This window comes from Mesoplodon densirostris, chromosome 6 (genome assembly GCF_025265405.1).
Source record: "Mesoplodon densirostris isolate mMesDen1 chromosome 6, mMesDen1 primary haplotype, whole genome shotgun sequence".
Classification (NCBI taxonomy): domain Eukaryota; kingdom Metazoa; phylum Chordata; class Mammalia; order Artiodactyla; family Ziphiidae; genus Mesoplodon; species Mesoplodon densirostris.
In genome coordinates, this window is record NC_082666.1 from 7,323,049 (window position 1) to 7,343,187 (window position 20,139).

At 51.9% G+C, this 20,139-nt stretch overlaps 1 protein-coding gene across 3 annotated transcripts in view; it reads left to right on the plus strand.

Annotated features, from left to right (window-relative positions):
- Window positions 1-476: 476 nt before the first annotated feature.
- The window catches only part of ZER1 (zyg-11 related cell cycle regulator), a 29,351-nt gene continuing 9,688 nt past the window's right edge, over window positions 477-20,139 (plus strand). Inside the window, exons 1-9 of one of the 3 annotated variants that reach the window (XM_060101730.1) lie at window positions 478-758; window positions 898-1,090; window positions 12,486-12,737; window positions 14,042-14,192; window positions 14,418-14,854; window positions 15,166-15,342; window positions 16,575-16,689; window positions 16,837-16,983; window positions 17,314-17,487. In XM_060101730.1, coding sequence (XP_059957713.1) covers window positions 12,580-12,737; window positions 14,042-14,192; window positions 14,418-14,854; window positions 15,166-15,342; window positions 16,575-16,689; window positions 16,837-16,983; window positions 17,314-17,487 — 1,359 coding nt within the window. In that variant the 5' untranslated portion in view covers window positions 478-758; window positions 898-1,090; window positions 12,486-12,579. Of the gene's footprint in view, window positions 759-897; window positions 1,091-12,485; window positions 12,738-14,041; window positions 14,193-14,417; window positions 14,855-15,165; window positions 15,343-16,574; window positions 16,690-16,836; window positions 16,984-17,313; window positions 17,488-20,139 lie in introns of all 3 variants that reach the window. The other 2 variants (XM_060101731.1, XM_060101729.1) reach the window with 2 other exon arrangements.

Consider the following 20,139-nt stretch of genomic DNA (forward strand, 5'->3'; position numbering starts at 1 on the left):
AAATGATGGTGGACAGAGTCGGACACTACAGGCGGAGGAGGGGAGGGGCTGGTTTGAGAGATCCTTAGGACTTGGCGACTGGAAGAAGAGCTGAGGGAAACGCAGGGGTCAAGGCCGACTCATTTCCCAGGTGACAGCCGAGTTGCCTGGAGGGCGCATTAACTAGCTGGAGAAGTAGCAGCGCGTTTCGGGGGGAAAATGGTGACCGCTTTTGGACGCGTGGGTGCGAGCTACCTGCGGATAAGCCAGGGATAGATGTTCAATAGGGCGCTGGATGTAGGGGCTGGCGCTGGAGGCATGTCCGTGCTGACGAGGAAGGTGGAGTCAGTCCGCCCTTAACCATTCCCTGGACTCCGGGAAACCACAAGCCAGAGCGGGCCCGGAAGCCGGTGTCACCGAGCGGGTCCTCCCCAGCCCCCCCAGCCCAGCGAGAGCCCGTGAGGAGCGCGCTGAGGACTGCGGTGAGGACCAACCACTCCCTCCTCCACCCGCAGACCCAGCCGGTGTCCCGGAGGGGAGCCGCCGCGGGGCTCCGGAACCTTCGGCCGCTGCCGCCCTCGTTCGCCGCGGGACCAGTCGGGGGACCCCGTTAGCTGTTGCTAAGGGGCGGCCCCGGAAGTGACGCTCCCCGGGTTTGTTGACAGCGGAGGCGGCGGCAGCTGCAGGCTGCGAGCCGTAGGAGCCGGATCGGGGGAGGGGCCGGGCCCCGGAGCCAGCACCCGGCGTCCCTCAGCCCCGCCCGCCGCCCTAAGGGCAAGGTAATGGCCACGGAGTCCCCCACGGCGCGACCCTCATCCCGCCCCGGGCTCCTGTCCCTGGGATCCCAAGCTCCACCCCTCCGACCCTCGTCTTCCGCAGACCCCGGCCCTAGCCTGACTAAATTCCATGCCTCCCCAGCATCTCCCGGGCCGCATTCTCCGCTCCTCCTCGCCGAGGAAGCATCCCGTCCGCTCCCGGGGCCAAAGGATATCTCTGCGTCCTCCCCCCTTCCCTTCTTGCCTCCGGTGCCTCACCATCGCCGCTGCAACCATTTGCAAAGGTCCATCTCGGCCAGTGGTGGGAGGACTCCCTTCTCTACCCCTGCTGCCAGGTCTGAGAAACATGCCTTTAAAAGTGAGCACCCTTCCTCCAGAAAGAAAATGACGCCCTGTCGCATGCCCCTACAAAATGGGGGATAGATGCAGGGCTGAAAGAGGCGGCCTCTGCCCCTCCTACCTGTTGGATGAGCTTAAGTTTCCCCAAAGCAGTGCTTGAAAGCTCAGGGATGACAAGGCGCGGGGAAATCCAACAGGGTGGCAAAGGGATGGGGTGGTAGCAAACCTGAGGGCCAAGGGAGCCTGATAGGTGAGTTGAAAGTGAAACTGACTGCTGGCTGCTATAGCTCTGTGGGTGGAACTTGACTTGGCTGCTTTTTGGCCCAAGGAGTCCAAGACTTCCAGTCTTTGTGCCTGTCAGCACATTTGATTTTTAAATCAGAGGGGGAATGCCTGATGCCTCCATGGAGGAATCACCCCATATGATCTTTCCCACAGAATGTTTCTCTTCAGGGTTCAAACTGGTTAGAATGAGCATTGAGGACAGCTTTGAAAAGGGTCACAGGAGAGTGTACTTAGGGCAGGGGGTGGTTGCCAGTGGTGAGGGGGTCTCTCTGTTTCAGTTCACTAGTTCATTCAGCAAATCAGAAATATATGTAAGGTGGAGAAAAATATATGTAGGGTGGAGAAAAATAGAGCAGGAAGGGCCACAGTAAGGGCCAGAGAGTGGGGTTGGCCTTTTTATAGAGGGTGGTCAGAGAAGGGCTCTAATAAGGTGATATCTGAGCAAAGACCTGAAGGGAGGGAGGGAGCAAGCCATGCAGCAAGCGCAAAGGTCCTGAGGTAGTATATCTGATGATTTTTAGAAAACAGCAGGAGGACAATAGGGCTGGAGCAGAGTGAAGGAGAGGAAGAGTGGTTGACAAGGAAGTCAGAGAAGAGTAGGGGCCAGATGTTGGTGGGGAGGATATCAGGGGCTGTTCATGTGATGCAGGGTCACAGGGTGTCTAATGGGGCACCCTTTCAGAACTGTATTAATTTGAAGTGTCTGGTGTTCAGAGAAAATATGTTCTAGATGACAAATGAACATTGTGCTCTGGCCTGGCATTGTAAGTACCCTTTCTCCACCTTTATAATGGCCACTGATGGAATAAGTTTTAAAAGGACAGCCATAGAACACTGTAGTTAAATCTGGTCATGCCACTTGCTTTTTGGTTTTGAGAGCTTGGGCAAGTCAAGCAGCCAAGTCAAGTACCACCCACAGAGCTATAGTAGCCAGCAGTCAGTTTCACTTTCAACTCACCTTTTCCCACCTCAACGTTCTCATCTGTAAAATAGGGTTGTTGGGCTAAATGAGAGGTCATGCACTGAAGCGCTTAGTGCATTATTTAGCACATATTAAATCCTCAGGACATTGCAGGTATGCCGATGGCAATGACAATGGTGAGGAAATATTTGCATGTGTCTACCTCAAAGCCTTTCTCTTTAGCACCAGCTGATGATGTCACCAGCTGTTGGCTGCCTCCCTGAACTAGTAGAATTTTGGAGAACAGTGGGGGAGACAAAGTGGAAACTTGCTGTCACCCCTCAGTGGGAACAGTGGTTGCACATCACTGTCATGGTGGCTTGGTCCTGTCTTTTTTCACACCAGTGGAAGGTTATGGGGGCTTTTTTTTTTTTAAAAGAGCAAGCAAATCCCTATTCTGTTATATAATATAGGCTAAATGATGGTGTTGAAATAAACATGACATGGAGACGGGTTGGGAAGGGCAGTATATGTTGGCTCTATTTGTGTGGTTGGGTTGTGTGTGGCGGATTCGCTGGAGACTGTTGATCCTAGATGTGCCCAGCAGAGGCTGAGATTTTGCAGCATGCCTTATAGGGAGTGGAACAATGGTTGCTCTTTCTCCTCAACCCCCAAGCCTGGACTATGTCATCAGGCCTGGGTCATAAGCTGAGCAGGGCAGCTGGGCCAGAGGATTTGAAAATGAAAAGTCAGAATACACCAACGCTGAGAGCCAGGGTGCTGGAGCCGGTTGTTGTGGGTAGAAGCGCGGACTAGTCATCTGGGGAGCTGGGTTCAGGGCCGGCTCTGCTATGGTTCACTGTGTGAACTTGGGCAAGTCTTATCCCCTGTGTGTGCCTCAGTTTTCCTATCTCTACACTAACTGAAGGCTACTGGGAGGATGAAAGAACTCGGTGCATTCTAAAGCTCTCTACAAAGGTTAAAAACAGTTCTTGTTATCATTAGCACCACCAGGATTCTGCGACTTATTTTTGTACAGAAGGCTTCAGTACCTCCGCTGTTCTTGACCCCCGAAATGCGAGTTCAGAGACCCCTGTTGGATCATTTACTTTGAGACAAACATCCTGTATCTGGTTCAATCACTGAAGCTGATTTTCCAGCTTCAGAAATGAGCAGAAGGATCTCTCCAAGCATTATTCTTAGGAAATCACTCCATAATTATTGCTTACCACCTTCTTGCCATTATTTCATGGCATCTGCTCAGCAACCCCATGTGGTAGGTTTGCAACCCATTGACAGATAAGGACCCTGATGAATATTGAGGCTGGTAAATATTGCCTGGGGACCTCATGGAGCTGAGGCTCCTTCACCCGCAACCAACCAGTCACGCACTCACTGTGTCATGGAGACCCCATGGGTCACACTAGGTCTCGTCCTCAGGAAGCTTCTAGTCCTGTGGTCAAAAAATGATATATGCCTGTACACTAGTTACCGGTGATGCCCGATCATCTATGCCCAGTGCCCAGGACCCTCCAGGTTGTAAGCAGGCAAAGGCTTATGCCGCAGAAGGGAGACCTGAGGCTTGGAGAAACAGTTCCTGCCCATAGCATAATGGTGGAGAGAGCCAGGCACTTACTGGGGGACTTGGGCACATCGTTGCACATATTTGAACCATAGTTTCTTCATCTGGAAAACAAAACAGTATGTCCTTATAGGTTATTTGTGGCTTCAATGAAAACATTCATGGAAAGCTCAGAATTCTGGGTCTCAAACTAACGAATACATGTATACATACTGATATGTACATATAGACCCTTGTACACAGACATAGTCTGTGGCTGGTCATGTCACCACTGAGTCTCAGCTGCCTCATCTGTAAGTTGTTGATTATAACTCCTGCCTCGTGTAGTTGTTGGGAGAATTAAGTGAGTTAATGCACGTGGAGTACTTAGCAGAGTCCTTGGAATACGGGGCTCAGTATGACTGTGATCACTGTTTGACTGCCAGCCTCGAACCCAGGTATCCCCAAGGCCCTCTGCCTCCAAGTGGCACCAGTGAGGGGTGATGCACATTCCCCCCTCATATCTTCCTAAGGTAACCCACCCTGCAGATTAGTCTGTGCAGGTCAGTGACCCCCTGGGATGCCCTCAGATCCTCAACTGCACCCCTGCCCCCAGGGGGCCCCTGGCACTTGCCTTGGCTCCCTTCACATCAGCCTCCCACCCCCAATATCTGGCCTGTGATCCACTCCCTCCTGGAAAGCTTCCAGCCTCTGTAAATAGGATATTTGTTTGGGTTTTCCCCCCAGCTCCTGGGTTAATATTTCACAGGGTGGGTGCCGCTCCAAGGCTCAGAGCTTCTGGCTCCCTCAGCCAACAGAGAGGCTGGGGGTCAGGACACTGGTGGGGTCCCATGCTCCCTCCTCTGGGCCTCACATTCTCTTCCCCCGACATTGGATGGACAGAAGACTGGATGGTTTGGTGAGAAGCACGGGTTTGGTTTAGGTTTGGATTGTGTCCCACTCTTGTTAGTTGTGTGGTTTTATTTATTTATTTATTTTTGGCTGTGTTGGGTCTTCACTGCTGAGCGCGGGCTTGCTCTAGTTGCGGCGAGTAAGGGCTACTTTTCGTTGCAGTGTGTAGGCTTCTCATTGCGGTGGCTTCTTTTGTTGCGGAGCACGGGCTCTAGGCACGCGGGCTTCAGTAGTTGTGGCACGCGGGCTCAGTAGTTGTGGCTCGTGGGCTCTAGGGCACAGGCTCAGCAGTTGTGGCGCATGGGCTTAGTTGTTCTGCGGCATGTGGGCTCTTCCCAGACCAGGGCTCGAACCCGTGTCCCCTGCATTGGCAGGTGGATTCTTAACCACTGCACCACCAGGGAAGTCCCTAGTTGTGTGATTTTAGACAAGCCTCAGTGTCTTCGTCAGAAAACGGGGTAACAGTCTCTACCTCACGGTTGTTTAGTGTGAGAGCTCAGGCAAGAACAAACCTTTATTCTGTTACCTGCCAGCCACAGGCCGGGCCCTGAGGCTCCAGGAGTGTGGGAGCGGAAAGTGTTCTTGTCCTCCTGGAGCTTGTGGGCTGGGGGAGGGGTCGTTAGGCAGATTGTTATATAAATGATGAATTAGCCGCAAGCACAGGATCCTAGGCAATGTCGTCTGTTGGTTAAGTTAGAGACTATATGAAACAAACCCCTTAAGGAGCTCAGACTGGAAGCAACCAACTTGGAGGTTGCTGCTATTCGTTCTCCACTGCTCCCCACCCCCAAGGATGTCATAGCTCATGGTGGATCCAGGCAAGAGATGGGATGGAGAAAGACACAGGGTTCTTCTTACTGTGTGCTCTTCTGTCATAATCAGAGTTCCCTCCATCTCCCGTTGCCAGAATCCCAGATGGCTGGTGCCTGCCACAAGAATGAGAAACCCTAGGGGCTGGGCATGGGGTGGGTAGAGATGGCCACCTCTGGCCGGTGCCAGGCTGTAGCTGGAAGGGGCCCAAGTGGCAGGGTGCTCCGGCCCCCAGGCCTCCAGCCTTGGTGCCAAGACAGATGGCTCCTTCCTCCTCCAGCTCACGTCAGCCCCCTGCAGCGGGGTCAGCACTGCGGAAAGGTGGTTAGCAGATCTGTGCCATCTGCCCGGGTTATCTTTTGGAGGCTTTTGGTGATCTTGGCGGCTGACAAGGTGGTGTTTCTTCCACCTGGGGAGCAGTTAGGGCAGAGTGGCTACCTGGGTGACTGGGCTCATCCTGCAGAAAGGGCAAAGCCCCTGGCGGCTGTCTCATCCAGAGTGGTGAGGGTTCCACTGTGGCCACTGGCTGCCCAGCACTGTCCTGGGCATGGTGGGCAGGGGGAATCTGAGAGCGTGCCTCGCCTCCCAGGTCCCCTGCATGTGCTGCAACCCTACAACGTGCCAGGCCCACACGGGGTGTGCAGCCCCCTTGCTCAGCCAATAGTCGTGGTATTGGGCCCATGGTGCCGGTGTCCCACACCCTCTGCCCTTTCAGCCTGTGAGCATCTTATCCTTCTTCCTGGAATGCCTTTCCCTTCTCTCCCCGCCACCGGAGTGAACTATGACTCATCTTTTGGGTCGCTGCTGAAATGTCACTTCCAAGGACGCCTGCCCTGACTCCCCAGTCCAGGGCAGGTTCCCTGGCACAGGCACCCAGAGTCCCAGGTCCCACCCTCTCCTTCAGAGCACTGGGCCCAGTTACATGGCATGGGTTTGTGTGCTTCTTAGGTGGAGATCTGTCTCGCTCCAGAGCCAGTGTGCTCCACGAGGGCAAAGACCTTGTCTGGTTTCGCTCACCCTTGTGCTCAATAGACAGTAACCCTGGGCTAAGTACAGGGATGATGTCAGAGGAGACAGCCCGGTTCCTGCCCTCGTGCAGCAGGCCGTCTGGCAGGGAAGCTGGATAATTAAAACAGCATCAGTCCTAAATGTTCGTTGTTATGGTAGGGCCTGTGGGGGCACACAGCAAGAGCACCCTGGCGGGTCAGGGAAGGCTTCCTGGAGGAAGGGACCCTAAAGCCTGAGGGTGCATAGACATCAGTTGAGTCAAGAGGAGAGTTCAAAGGTAGTGTGGGCTGGAGTGGTTGGGAGATGCTTCCTGGAAGAGGGACATGAATGTGTTTGGGGGGTTAGGAGCAGTATTTAGAACAGAAAGTGGATGACCAAAGGTCTGAAGGTGACCTTGTGCCTCTGGCCTATTGCCAGTACAACGGAGGAGGCCAGTTCAGCGGGAGTAAGGGGTCAGGGGGTGGTGAGTAGGCCGCAGAGCTGGTCCCACTTCTGGAAGCCCTGGGTGAGTGCTCGAAGAGATTGGACTTGGCAGTTTCCAGCAGGGCGCGTATCCCTGCCAGCGGTGCTCCTTCTGGGTCAAGATCTGAAAGTGAGTGCAGGCAAAGGGAGGCCATGCCCAGGGTCCAGGCAGCCTGTTTCTTGTGCTTTTCCTCGAGGGTGTCATGGCACCACTGGGGCAGCTGGCACAGTGGGCCTCGTGGCAGGAGACCCAGGCCTGAGAAGCAAGGGCCTGGAGCTGGGCAGGAACAGACCTTGCTCTAGGGCCCAGGGCAGGTGAGGTAGGAGAAAGGGATGATGATGGTGAAAGCTGCCTTTTAGTGAGTGGTCACTATGTGCCAGGCACCGCGCTAAGCCCCTTCTGTATTGTTCCGTGTCCATCTGCACACAGTGTTCTCTATTTTAGAGAAGAAACTGAGGCACGGAGGTGAAGACACTTGCCCAAGTTCACTGGCTCTTAAGCAGCAGGGCTGAGAATTGGAGCTGGGTTGGCCTGGCTCCAGAGCTCTTAGAGCACGGTCACCAGTGAGTGGTGCTGCCAGCATTTAGAACTGGCCATTGCAAAGGGCACAGCGTTCTGTGGCCGCCCACTCGGTTTCCTGAGCAGCCTGGAAGGCTCATGTGGACTAGGAGGCTCCAAGAAGCCAGGGGCAAACTGAACTCCTGCATAACCCTCCAAGAGATGAGGTTCACATGCCAGTTTGGACAGAGTAGCCCCTCTCTCTGAGCTTGAGTTTCCTCATCTGTAAGGTGGGCTCATAACCACCATTTGTTGCGCACTGAGTCATCTCAAGCTTGAGATGAGGCATTTTCCCAACAGCCCTGTGAAGTGGGGATTGTTGTCCCCATTTTCCAGGTGAGGAAACTGAGGTCCAGAGAGGTTAAGTAATATACCCGTGAATTGTGGAACTGGATTGAAACATAGATCTGTCTAACCTAGAGCCTTCACTTAAAAGAAAAAAAAGCAATAGCTATTGAAGGGTAATATAGATAAGGAGAGGACCACAAAGCATGAGCAGACGGTTTGATGAATTTCCACAGGTGTACACACCTGTCCCAGCCCTCCCAGAGGCCCCCCTGCCACTTTCTAATTACTGCCTCCCTGCAAAGGTAATCACCACCCTTACTTCTAACACCATAGATTCATTTTGCCTATTTTTTCCCCTTTGTGATGTAAACGCTCATAGGAAAATGGTTTGGGACTAATTCCTGACTGTCCTCAGGTCTACAAATGGTGGATTGTTTTCTATCTTGTTCACTCAACTTGAATGTGAAGGTTCAGTTTTCATTCTCTCCTAGCCACTTACTGTAGCTGAGGATGCATAGTCAGTTAGATCGTTACTTAGCTGAACCCCGAATTCCTTTTAAACGTGGACCTCTTTGGTGTCCAGGCCATTTTCTTAACTTTTTGTTGAATCGCAATATACATTTTTAAAAGTGCACACGTCATAATATACAGCTCCCTGAATATTCACAAAGTGCACACGCCTGTATGCCCAGCACTCAGATAAGGGACTAGAAGCTTCTTAGCTCTGAACCAAACCCCCAAAGTAACCGCAGTCCTGACTTCTGCCACCACAGATTAGATTTTCCTGTTTTTTGTTTGTTTGCTTTTTTTGCCGTGCCACCCGGCATACAGGATCTTAGTTCCTTAACCAGGGATCGAACCCATGCCCCCTGCAGTGGAAGCGTGCAGTCCTAACCACTGGACCACTGGGAAGTCCCAGATTTTCCTGTTTTTTAACTTAAGGGAGTAAAACATAAATGGATTCATTCAGTATATGAGTATACACTCTTTTGCGTTTGGCTCCTTTCACTAGATGTTGTGAGGTCCGTCCAAGCTGTTGTGAGGTGGTACATTCTCACTTCTGTGTAGTGTTCCATCAGTGAGTGGACCGTGATATTCATTCTCATGTCAGTGGACATTTAGGTTCTGTTCTATTAGGAATAGCGCTGCTGTGGACATTTTGTCTGTGTCTTTTCGTGAACATGTATATGCATTGCTGATGGGTGTATATCTGGTAGTGGAGCTGCTGAACACTGAACATATGTGTTTGTTCAGCTTTAGTAGATAGTGTCACACAATATTCCAGTTACACTCCCAGTTCACACCAATTCACACTCCCACCAGCAGTGTGGGTAACTTCCCCTCGTTCCATAGCTTCACTATAACTCAAGCTGGGTGTTGCCTGTATTACTGTTGTTTCCAGTGGAGCCTTTCTGGTGGGTGCAAAATGGTATCTCATTATGGTTTTCCTTTCCTTTACGTTTATTGTCCATTTCTTTATCCTTTATGAAATGCCTGTTCAAGTCCTTTGCCTATTTTTTAACTGGATGCTATGTCCTGATCTGTAGAAGTTCTTTATATATTCTGAATACAAGCCTTTTGTTGGATATATTATTGGAAACGTCTTCTAGTTTGTGGCTTGCCTTTTCTCTTTCTTTTTTTTTCCTATTTTTATATATTTATTTACTTATTTATTTATTTTTGGCTGCGTTGGGTCTTCGTTGCCCAGTTGCGGCAAGCGGGGGCTACTCTTCGTTGCGGTGTGCGGGCTTCTCATTGCGGTGGCTTCTCTTGTTGTGGAGCCTGGGCTCTAGGTGCATGGTCTTCAGTAGCTGTGGCACGTGGGCTCAGTAGTTGTGGCTCGCGGGCTCTAGGGCACAGGCTCAGTAGTTGTGGCACACAGGCTTAGGTGCTCCGTGGCATGTGAGATCTTCCCAGACCAGGGCTCGAACCCATGTCCCCTGGACTGGCAGGCGGATTCTTAACCACTGTGCCACCAGGAAGGTCCCCTTGCCTTTTCTCTTTCTTAATGGTACCTTTTGATGAAAAGAATATTAAATTTTGAGGCAGTCCAATTTATCAGTTTCTCTCTATGGTTTTTTTGTGATCTATTTAAGAAATTATTGCCTACTCTAAAATCATAAAGATATACTCCTATGTTTTCTTCTAGAAACCTATTGTTTTACCTTTCACGTACAGGTCTGTGGTCCACGTCAAATTAACTTTTGTGTGTATATGAACGAAGGTTCTTCACTTCAGCGCGTATCAGTTTATCATTTTTCCCTTATGAGTCCTACTTAAGAAATCTTTACCTATCTCAAGGTCATGAAGTAGTAGGAGACTTCACTTTTTTTTTATTGAGGTATAGTTCATCTACAATATTATATGTTACAGGTGTACAACATACTGATTCACAATTTTAAAGGTTACACTTCATTTATAGTTACTATAAAATATTGGCTGTATTCCCTATATTGTACAACATATCCTTATAGACTATTTATTTTATACATGATAGTTTGTACCTCTTACTCCCCTACCCCTGTCTTGCCCCTCCCCGTTCCCTCTCCCCACTGGTAACCACTAGTTTGTTCTCTATTTCTGTGAGTCTGTTTCCTTTTTGTTATATTCACTAGTTCTATTTTTTAGATTCCACATGTAAGTGATATCATACAGTATTTGTGTTTCTCTGTCTGATGAGAGCTTACTTTTTTTTATTAATTTATTTATTTGGCTGTGCTGGGTCTGATTTGCAGCACACGGGATCTTCATTGCCTCATGTGGGATCTTTAGTTGCAGCATGCGGGATCTAGTTCCCTGACCAGGGATCGAATCCAGGCCCCCAGCATTGGGAGCATGGAGTCTTAACCATTGGACCACCAGGGAAGTCCCAAGACCTTACTTTCTTTAAAAAATAAATAAATTTATTTATTTATTTATGGCTGTGTTGGGTCTTTGTTGCTGCGTACAAGCTTTCTTTAGTTGTGGTGAGTGGGGGCTACTCTTTGTTGTGGTGTGCAGGCTTCTCATTGTTGTGGCTTTTCATTGTGGAGCACGGGCTCTAGGTGTGCAGGCTTCAGTAGTTGTGGCACGTGGGCTCAGTAGTTGTGGCTTGCGGGCTCTAGAGCTCAGGCTCAGTAGTTGTAGTGCACGGGCTTAGTTGCTCCGCGGCATGTGGGATCTTCCCAGGCCAGGGCTCGAACCCATGTCCCTTGCATTGGCAGGCAGATTCTTAACCACTGCGCCACCAGGGAAGCCCAAGACCTTACTTTTTTAATAACAGTTTTATTGAGCTGTAATTCCTATGCCATACAGTTCATCTATTTAAAGTAGACAATTCAGTGGGTTTCGGGGATATTCACAAAGTTGTGCAACCATCACCACCGTCAATTTTAGAACATTTTCTTCCCCCCAAAAAGAAACTCACAGCCATTAGCAGTCACTCCCCATCCCCACCATCCCCCCACAACCTCTTAGCCCCAGGCAACCACTAATCTACTTCTGTCTCTGTAGGTTTGCCTGTTCTGGCTAAACATTTCATACAAATGGAATCATAAAATATGTGGCCTTTTGTGACTGGTTTCTTTCACTTAGCATAACGTTTTTCTTTTTTTCTTTTTTTTTTTTTTGCGGTACGTGGGCCTCTCACTGTTGTGGCCTCTCCCGTTGCGGAGCACAGGCTCCGGACGCGCAGGCTCAGCGGCCATGGCTCACGGGCCCAGCCGCTCCGCGGCATGTGGGATCTTCCCAGACCGGGGCACGAACCCGTGTCCCCTGCATCGGCAGGCGGACTCTCAACCACTGTGCCACCTGGGAAGCCCTAGCATAACGTTTTTAAGGTGCAGTGTTGTAGCGTGTGTCAGTACTTCATTCCTGTTATTGCTAAATGAGATTCCATTACATGGCTCTACCATGTTTTTGTCTATCCGTTTATCAGTTGTTGGGCATTTGAATTGTTTCCATTTTGACTATTATGGATAATAACACTATGTACAACTTATATGTGGAAGTATATTTTCATTGCTCTCGTGAGGAGCCTTCATTCTTAATCATATCCAGTGAGATTCACTGATGACGTGTCTTTAAAGCCCTGGCACATACTAAGCGTTCAAACAGTGACAGCTGTATACACAGACACAGACAGACACACACACACACAGCAACGGACACCACAATTTAGCTGTTAACGAAAGACCCTGTAGGGAGTTCCCTGACGGTCCAGTGGTTAGGACTCGGCGCTTTCACTGCCGTGGCCCGGGTTCAATCCCTGGTCAGGGAACTAAGATCCCACAAGCTGTGTGGTGCGGCCAAAAAAAAAAAAAAAAGCCCCTGTAATCCCCACCCAAGCACTGGGTCCCCAACACACACATCTGCCCACAGACATTGGGAGGTCATGGAAATGCTCAGACTACGCCCCCTGTTCTTTGCAGGTCAAATCACACGTAGGTGGTAGCACAGCAGGGCAGGGAAGGGAGGGATCAGGAGTCCTGGGCCCTGACCCTGCTAAGCTGCTAATTTGTATGTGCCATCCAGGGGCCTCAGTTTTTCTACTAGAGAGTGGACATAGGGCAGCTGGTAGTTCTGGCCCTTATGCATGGCTCACTTAGCTTCTTTCCCGTTCCCCAGGCCGTGGCTCAGCTAATGATCCTGTGAGTGTCAGGGAGTCACCATTGCCCCTGGGGGCCCCTGTCCCAGAGTGGCCTACCTGTCTGCTCCCAGCATGGCGTCAGACACCCCTGAGTCCCTGATGGCCCTCTGCACTGACTTCTGCCTGCGCAACCTGGATGGCACCTTAGGCTACCTGCTGGACAAGGAGAATCTGCGGCTCCATCCAGACATCTTCCTGCCCAGCGAGATCTGTGACCGGCTCGTCAATGAGTGAGCAGGCGTGGGGCTGGGGCAGGGGCCTGAGCCTCAGCATGAGTGTGTGCGGAGAGATTGGGAGCATTGTGTGTGCCCCCCCGTGGGGATATGCACACACATGGGTATCCGTGGGTGCAAGAGAACACTGGCCCCTCCATAACTGTAAAGTTGTAATTGTGCATGTTGGTACGTGTGTGGAGGGGGGTGCACGTGAAGGAATGTGTTTGCACACACGTGGGCTTCTGCAGCACAGGGTAGGTTTGAGTGTAAAACTGCAGGTATGCATTACACCTATGAGAGGGTGTAGAAACCTCTCCTATAATATAAGTGAAGGAGTTATATGCTGTCCTGTGTGTGTATTTGTGTGTGTGTGCACACACAAGTGTGCATACACACATGATGCACCTGTGCCTGTGAACACACGTCTGTGTGTGAACCTGAATACATACATATTTATGCACCAGTGCCAGAATAATGAACCCCTGAGCAGGGATCAGATCATTCAGAAAATCTCTATGTGGCTTCTCCAAGGGACTCCCCACTAATAGAGGCTCCTAGAAGGATGATATACAGGCCTGACTGCTGGAGGTTCGGTCCAGATGCCCAGAGGGAAATTGTTAGATCAGACAGTTGCATATAAAAGTGGGAACCTGTGTGTGACCTGAGAGCCCAACTTGTAAAAATGTTCTGAGCATCTAATGTGGGTCAGGCACTATATTGGACACTGCAGAGCAGAGTTGTGTCCATTTTACAGATGAAGGAACTGAGGTCTGGGGAATTGCAGTTACTCGTGTGAAGTTGCCCAGGTAGTGAACAGCCAAGCCAGGGTGGTGTATGACTCCACAGCCTTTTCCACCAGACCAGCATCTGCTGGTATCTCAACAGAGTTTTACCGAGCTCTGTACCCAGCTGGGAACTCCAAACCCCTCGGCTCAGTCTTCCTGTTGGACAGGGTTCTGGGAGGGGCTGATCAAGGAGTCAGAAGCTGGCTTAAAGAAGATGGGGAGTGTGGACGTGTATGTTTGTTATAGAAGCATCTACAGTTTTGGCGGGGAAGAGCTTGGGATTCGCCATTGATAGGGGCCCCTTTATCACCAGCTGGTCTACCTTTGGACTCCTGGTTCCTGGGGTCACCCTTAGTCTCATCTGTAGGGTAGTCAGGATCCAACCAGGTGCTGTGAGGAAGAGGAGGAGGAGGAGGAGATGGAGGTTGCTGCCGGGGTGATCAGGGAAGGCTTCAGAGGAAGGGGAGGGCTTGTGCTGGGCCTTGAAGGGAGCATGAGGGTCCCTCCCCTGAGCCAGGCTTCCTTCCCTCCCAGGTATGTGGAGCTGGTCAATGCCGCCTGCAACTTTGAGCCGCACGAGAGCTTCTTCAGCCTCTTCTCGGACCCCCGCAGCACCCGCCTCACCCGAATCCACCTCCGCGAGGACCTGGTGCAGGACCAGGACCTGGAAGCCATTCGCAAGCAGGTGAGACCTGGTCACCAGGCACCGGGCATGGCCAGGGGAGGCCACCCTGAGACGGTCTGGTGGAGTTGGGGCAGGACCAGTCACCTCCAGCCCAGGAATCCTGAGGCGCCTCCAGGGCTCTCCCCCTTGTGCAGACCCCCTCCCCAAGCCCCACGTGTGGCCCAGGGCCAGGCCTAGGCTGGAGTGTGGGTGCAGAGGTGATAATGGGGCTGTGCCCGCCGCCAGGACCTGGTGGAGCTGTACCTGACCAACTGCGAGAAGCTGTCCGCCAAGAGCCTGCAGACGCTGAGGAGCTTCAGCCACACCCTGGTGTCCCTGAGCCTGTTCGGCTGCGCGAACATCTTCTATGAGGAGGAGAACCCGGGGGGCTGTGAAGACGAGTGCCTCGTCAACCCCACCTGTCAGGTGCTGGTCAAGGACTTCACCTTCGAGGGCTTCAGCCGCCTGCGCTTCCTCAACCTGGGCCGCATGATTGATGGGGTCCCCGTGGAGTCCCTGCTGCGGCCGCTCAACTCGCTGGCCGCCTTGGACCTCTCGGGCATCCAGACGAGTGATGCGGCCTTCCTAACCCAGTGGAAAGACAGCCTGGTGTCCCTTGTGCTCTACAACATGGACCTGTCGGACGACCACATCCGTGTCATTGTCCAGTTGCACAAGCTGCGGTGAGCTGTGAGCCCAGAGCTCGCAGGGTCGGGTGGGGAGGTGGGGATTGTCAGTCCCAGAAGTTTCCTGAGCCCCCGGGCAGGCAGAAGGTGGGGATAGAAGAGACAGTCCCATTCCTTAAACCCACTGTTTTGGTCTGACCGGGGCTGTTAAGGGCACCTGGGTCCCAGCACGTTTTTTCCCAGAACGCCCTGGAGTGGTTGTAACAGGGATGGGCCCTCCCCTGCCATGGACTGAAACAGCAGGGGTCTACGAGGCAGCCCCAGTCTGTGTCCAGCTCCTGACCTGTGCCCCCAACTCCAATCTTCAGACACCTGGACATCTCCCGAGACCGCCTCTCCAGCTACTACAAGTTCAAGCTGACTCGCAAGGTGCTGAGCCTCTTTGTGCAGAAGCTGGGGAACCTGATGTCCCTGGACATCTCTGGCCACATGATCCTGGAGAACTGCAGCATCTCTAAGATGGACGAGGATGCAGGACAGACCAGGTGGGGACCCACCTGCCATGTTTGTTAGCAGGGTATCATTCAACAGGCATTGACCAAGTGCCCCTCTGTCAAGTGCTGTCCTGGATGCTGGACAGAAAAAAACAAATCAGACCCTCCCGAGTCTGTGTGAGCTAGTGGGGACAGACGGGTCATTATTAGGGCTGCACAGGGCTCTGGGGTTTCCCTGAGGGTCAGGAAGGAGGGAGGAGGAGGAATGGCACCCAGGCTGTGCAGAAAGTTCATTCTGAGTTTGCCAGAGGAAGGGTGTTCTAGCAGAGGAAACAGCATGTGCAAAGGCTGGAGGTACTGCACGGGGAGTGACTGGGAGATTACGGTGCTCAGACGGCCCGGAGCTGGTGTGGTGGTATTAAGGTAAGGCCAGCATACCCGCCACTCATTAGGTGTTGCGGCAGACAGGCTGGTCCCCAGGTTCGTTGTTTGGAGGAGAGAGCTGATTCAAACCCATCCAGCTGTCACTGGCCGTAAACCCTCTCCCCGACCGGAATGGAGTGGGGTTTGGTTGATGGGCATGTCCCTTCATGACTGTTGGGGGAACCTAAAGGTGACACATCCTCACTAGAATGGCAGATAGGATTCTCCAGAGATGGCTGCAACAGTATCTCCTGTCCCACATGTTCTCTACAGTGTGACCTTGTCACCCTCCCATCAAGAGGTGGGGTCTATGTCCGTCCCCTCCCTTAAAAAAAAAAAAAGGGACTTCTCTGCTTCCCTGGTGGCACAGTGGATAAGAATCCTCCTGCCAATGCAGGGGACACGGGTTCGAGCCCTGGTCCGGGAAGACCCCACGTGCCGCGGAGCAACTAAGCCCGTGCGCCACAACTGCTAGGCCTGCGTGCCGCACCTACTGAGCCCGCGTGCCACAACTACTGAGCCCGCGTGCTGCAACTCCTGAGCCCACATGCCACAACTACTGAAGCCCACATGCCTGGAGCCCGTGCTCCACAACAGGGGAAGCCACCCCAGTGAGAAGCCCGTGCACTGCAACGAAGAGTAACCCCTGCTCGCCACAGCTGGAGAAAGCCTGTGCTCAGCAACAAAGACCCAACACAGCCAAAAAACAAAAAAACAAAAACAAAATAGACAAGGCCAGAGAGCCTAGCAGAGGGCCCCAAGGAAATGCCTCACCACCCCCCAGGGAGAGGCCCTCGTTTGTGCTGACCCAGGGCAGCCCCGGGCCCCAGGCCACTCACCCCAACACCGTCTTCCCTCAGCATCGAGCCTTCCAAGAGCAGCATCATGCCGTTCCGGGCTCTGAAGAGGCCACTGCAGTTCCTTGGGCTCTTCGAGACCTCCCTGTGCCGCCTCACGCACATTCCGGCCTACAAAGTGAGAGGGGGAGGGGGAGGGGAGGACCAGGGCGACCCGGGAGGAGGGAAGGAGGGGTCTGCCCTGGGCCTAGAGATGGCGGCACTGGGATCGGGCATCCCACCGCTTGGCCTCTTCTGGGATGTTCTGATCATGCTCCATCTCCAGGTGAGTGGTGACAAAAATGAGGAACAGGTGCTGAATGCCATCGAGGCCTACACGGAGCACAGGCCGGAGATCACCTCACGGGCCATCAACCTGCTTTTCGACATCGCACGCATTGAACGCTGCAACCAGCTTCTGCGGGCCCTGAAGGTCAGTCCCGACCCTGGGGGCCCTCGGGCTCCGGTCCATTCCCACCCTCCCTCCTCTACACCCCTCCTCTTCCCCAGGACACTGGCCGTCCCGCCTCCCAAACCCCAGCCCCGCTTCGCGGTGCCTGACTTGCCCCAGCACTGGCCTTGTCCGAGGACTGCAGCCTGCCCCAGCTTCTGCTCCCCAACCCCTACTTCTGCCCTCAGGGAGCAGGATCAGCCTGAGCCCTGCCCCAGAAGACCGTCCAAGCCCCTCTCACAGCCCCAGGCCCATCCCCACGCAACTTGGACAGGCCTGGCCAACCCCGGCCCATACTCTGTCTTCATACAGCTGGTCATCACGGCCCTCAAGTGCCACAAGTATGACAAGAACATTCAAGTGACAGGCAGCGCTGCCCTCTTCTACCTGACCAATTCCGAGTATCGCTCAGAGCAGAGCATCAAGCTGCGCCGGCAGGTCATCCAGGTGGTGCTGAATGGCATGGAATCCTACCAGGAGGTGACGGTGAGCCCCTACCCGCTGCCTGCTCTGACCCAGACGCCCCACTTCCTGCTCACCCTGTGTGTCCCAGCCTTGCCAGCAGGCTTGCAGAGCCCTCCCGGTGCCATGCTTGCTCTCACCCTTTCTCTCCTGGCTCTGTACCGCCCCCCACCCCAACCCCCCTTTCCCGCGGCATCACTGCCAGACTCTGGGACCTGGCATTCAGGGCCCTGGGACCTGGCCCCACCCGGCCAGTCCATCACCCACTGCCACCCTCCCCCAGGGGCCCTGTCCTCCTGACTCTGGGCCTTTGCTCGTGCTAACTCCTTAGCCCTTCTGCCCAGTGACACTCTGCTGAGGTGGGTATTTTTTTCAATAACTGCTTTTATGATAAAAGTAATCAGAATTTTTACTGGAGAAAAATTACAGGTATAAAAGAAAAAAAAAGAAAACACCCATAATCCCAGCACACAGAGAGCCAAGATTAACATTGGATATCTATTGTTCTGGCTTTTAGTCTGTGCATATTTATTTAGTAAATGGGACCATTCTGTGTGTACTGTTGTATAACCTGGATTTTCATTTCAACAGCGTCTTGTAAATGTGAACATCTCCCATATCAACAAAACATCTTACAACAAAATTTTAAAAGCATTGTTTCTTTTCTGATTACAAAAGTGAGATACCGAATGCTTAGAAAACAAATTCAAGTAACAGAAAATGCACTAACTAGAAAGTGAAAGTTCCAATCCCAGCTCTCCTCCCCCCGGGGCAGCTGGTTTGAACAGTCGACTTCATAACTATTGGTGTCAGCATAGTGTGAAGTGTTCTCATCCAAGGAGAGGCTGCCCCGGTTCAGAGGCAGTGGTCAAGCCCCATCCCCCAGGGGCAGCAGGATGGGGCTCCCCCGAATACACAGGCTGCACTTACTGAGTCAGCCCCATGGTTGAACATTTAGGTTGCTTTTCATGTTTTGCTATTTCAAATAAGGCTTTGCTGAATACAAGTAATTGATGCTCCTCATGAGACACGTCTAAAAGGAGAATGGCTGGAGCAGTGGGTTTGTGTATTTTTAAAGCATTTGGTACGTGTTCTTGGATTGCCCTCCAGAAAGGCTCTGGTGGGGATATAGCCTCTGCAGGGATGAGAAGCCCCCTTTTCCCACTACCTGCCAACTCCAGACTTTAGAGCCACAGTTCTTCCTGCATTGAGATTGATTTTATAATCAAGTAAAAGGCTTGCCTTTTTTTTTTAACGAGAAAAGAATGCTAGTTGAAGACTTGCAAATTCATAAACTCTTTCAAAGAAAGAGAAATTCAAGTAACAAGATAATCACTTTTTTCTTTTTAATTAATTATTTCTTTCTTTCTTTCTTTTTGGCTGTGTTGGGTCTTCGTTTCTGTGCGAGGGCTTTCTCTAGTTGTGGCAAGTGGGGGCCACTCTTCATCGCGGTGCGCAGGCCTCTCACTGTCGTGGCCTCTCTTGTTGTGGAGCACAAGCTCCAGACGCGCAGGCTCAGTAGTTTTGGCTCACGGGCGTAGCTGCTCCGCGGCATGTGGGATCCTCCCAGACCAGGGCCCGAACCCATGTCTCCTGCATTGGCAGGCAGATTCTCAACCACTGTGCCACCAGGGAAGCCCGATAATCACTTTTTGACTCGAGAGATTCATGATGTCTGTTGACAAAGGTCAGGGGAAGAACACACTCGCACTTTCCCCTGGTGAGGTGTGACCTGAACAACCTCTTCACAGGGCAACTTGCAGAACCTGCCAAAACTGTGAATGCATTTATCTTTTGGCATAAATTCCACAGTTAGAAATGTTCTTAGAGGAAAAAGATACATGTACATCCTCCCTTTTTGATTATATAAGAAGTCAGAGGCAACCAAAATGTTTTAGCAATAGGGGCCTGGACCTGAAAGATTAACGTAAGATCTGCCCACATCATGGGATGTGATGGTAAATCTGTACATCCTAACATGGAAAGAGGGATGGCCCTGCATGTTGATAAGTGAAGAGAAGTTTTGGACCAATATGGATAAAACCTTCTTTTGCCTCTCCCCTGCCCCAAGTATACATTTGTATTTCTGTGGTAGAAAAATCTAGAAGGTTGTGCATCAAACTTTTTTTTCTTTTAATATTTTTTGCTGCGTTGGGTCTTCGTTGCTGTGCGCGGGCTTTCTCTAGTTGTGGCGAGCAGGGGCTACTCTTCGTTGTGGTGCGTGGGCTTCTCATTGCGTTGGCTTCTCTTGCTGCGGAACACGGGCTCTAGGTGTGTGGGCTTCAGTAGTTGTGGCACGTGGGCTCAGCAGTTGTGGCTCGCGGGCTCTAGAGCACAGGCTCAGTAGTCGTGGCACACGGGCTTAGTTGCTCCGCGGCATGTGGGATCTTCCCGGACCAGGGCTTGAACCCGTGTCCCCTACATTGGCAGGCGGCTCCTTAACCACTGCGCCACCAGGGAAGTCCCGCATCAAACTTTTAATGGCAATTACTTCTGAAGAATTAAGTGGGGGACTTTATAACTTTCTGCTCAGGTAGTATTTTTTGAAATTTTTATAGTAAGTATTACTTTTATGATTTAAAATAAATTTTTTTCTCATATTACAAAATATATGTATATTGTGGGGGAAAAAAAGGACAGAGTTAACAAGGCTTAGCAAGTTAATTAGAGGATTAG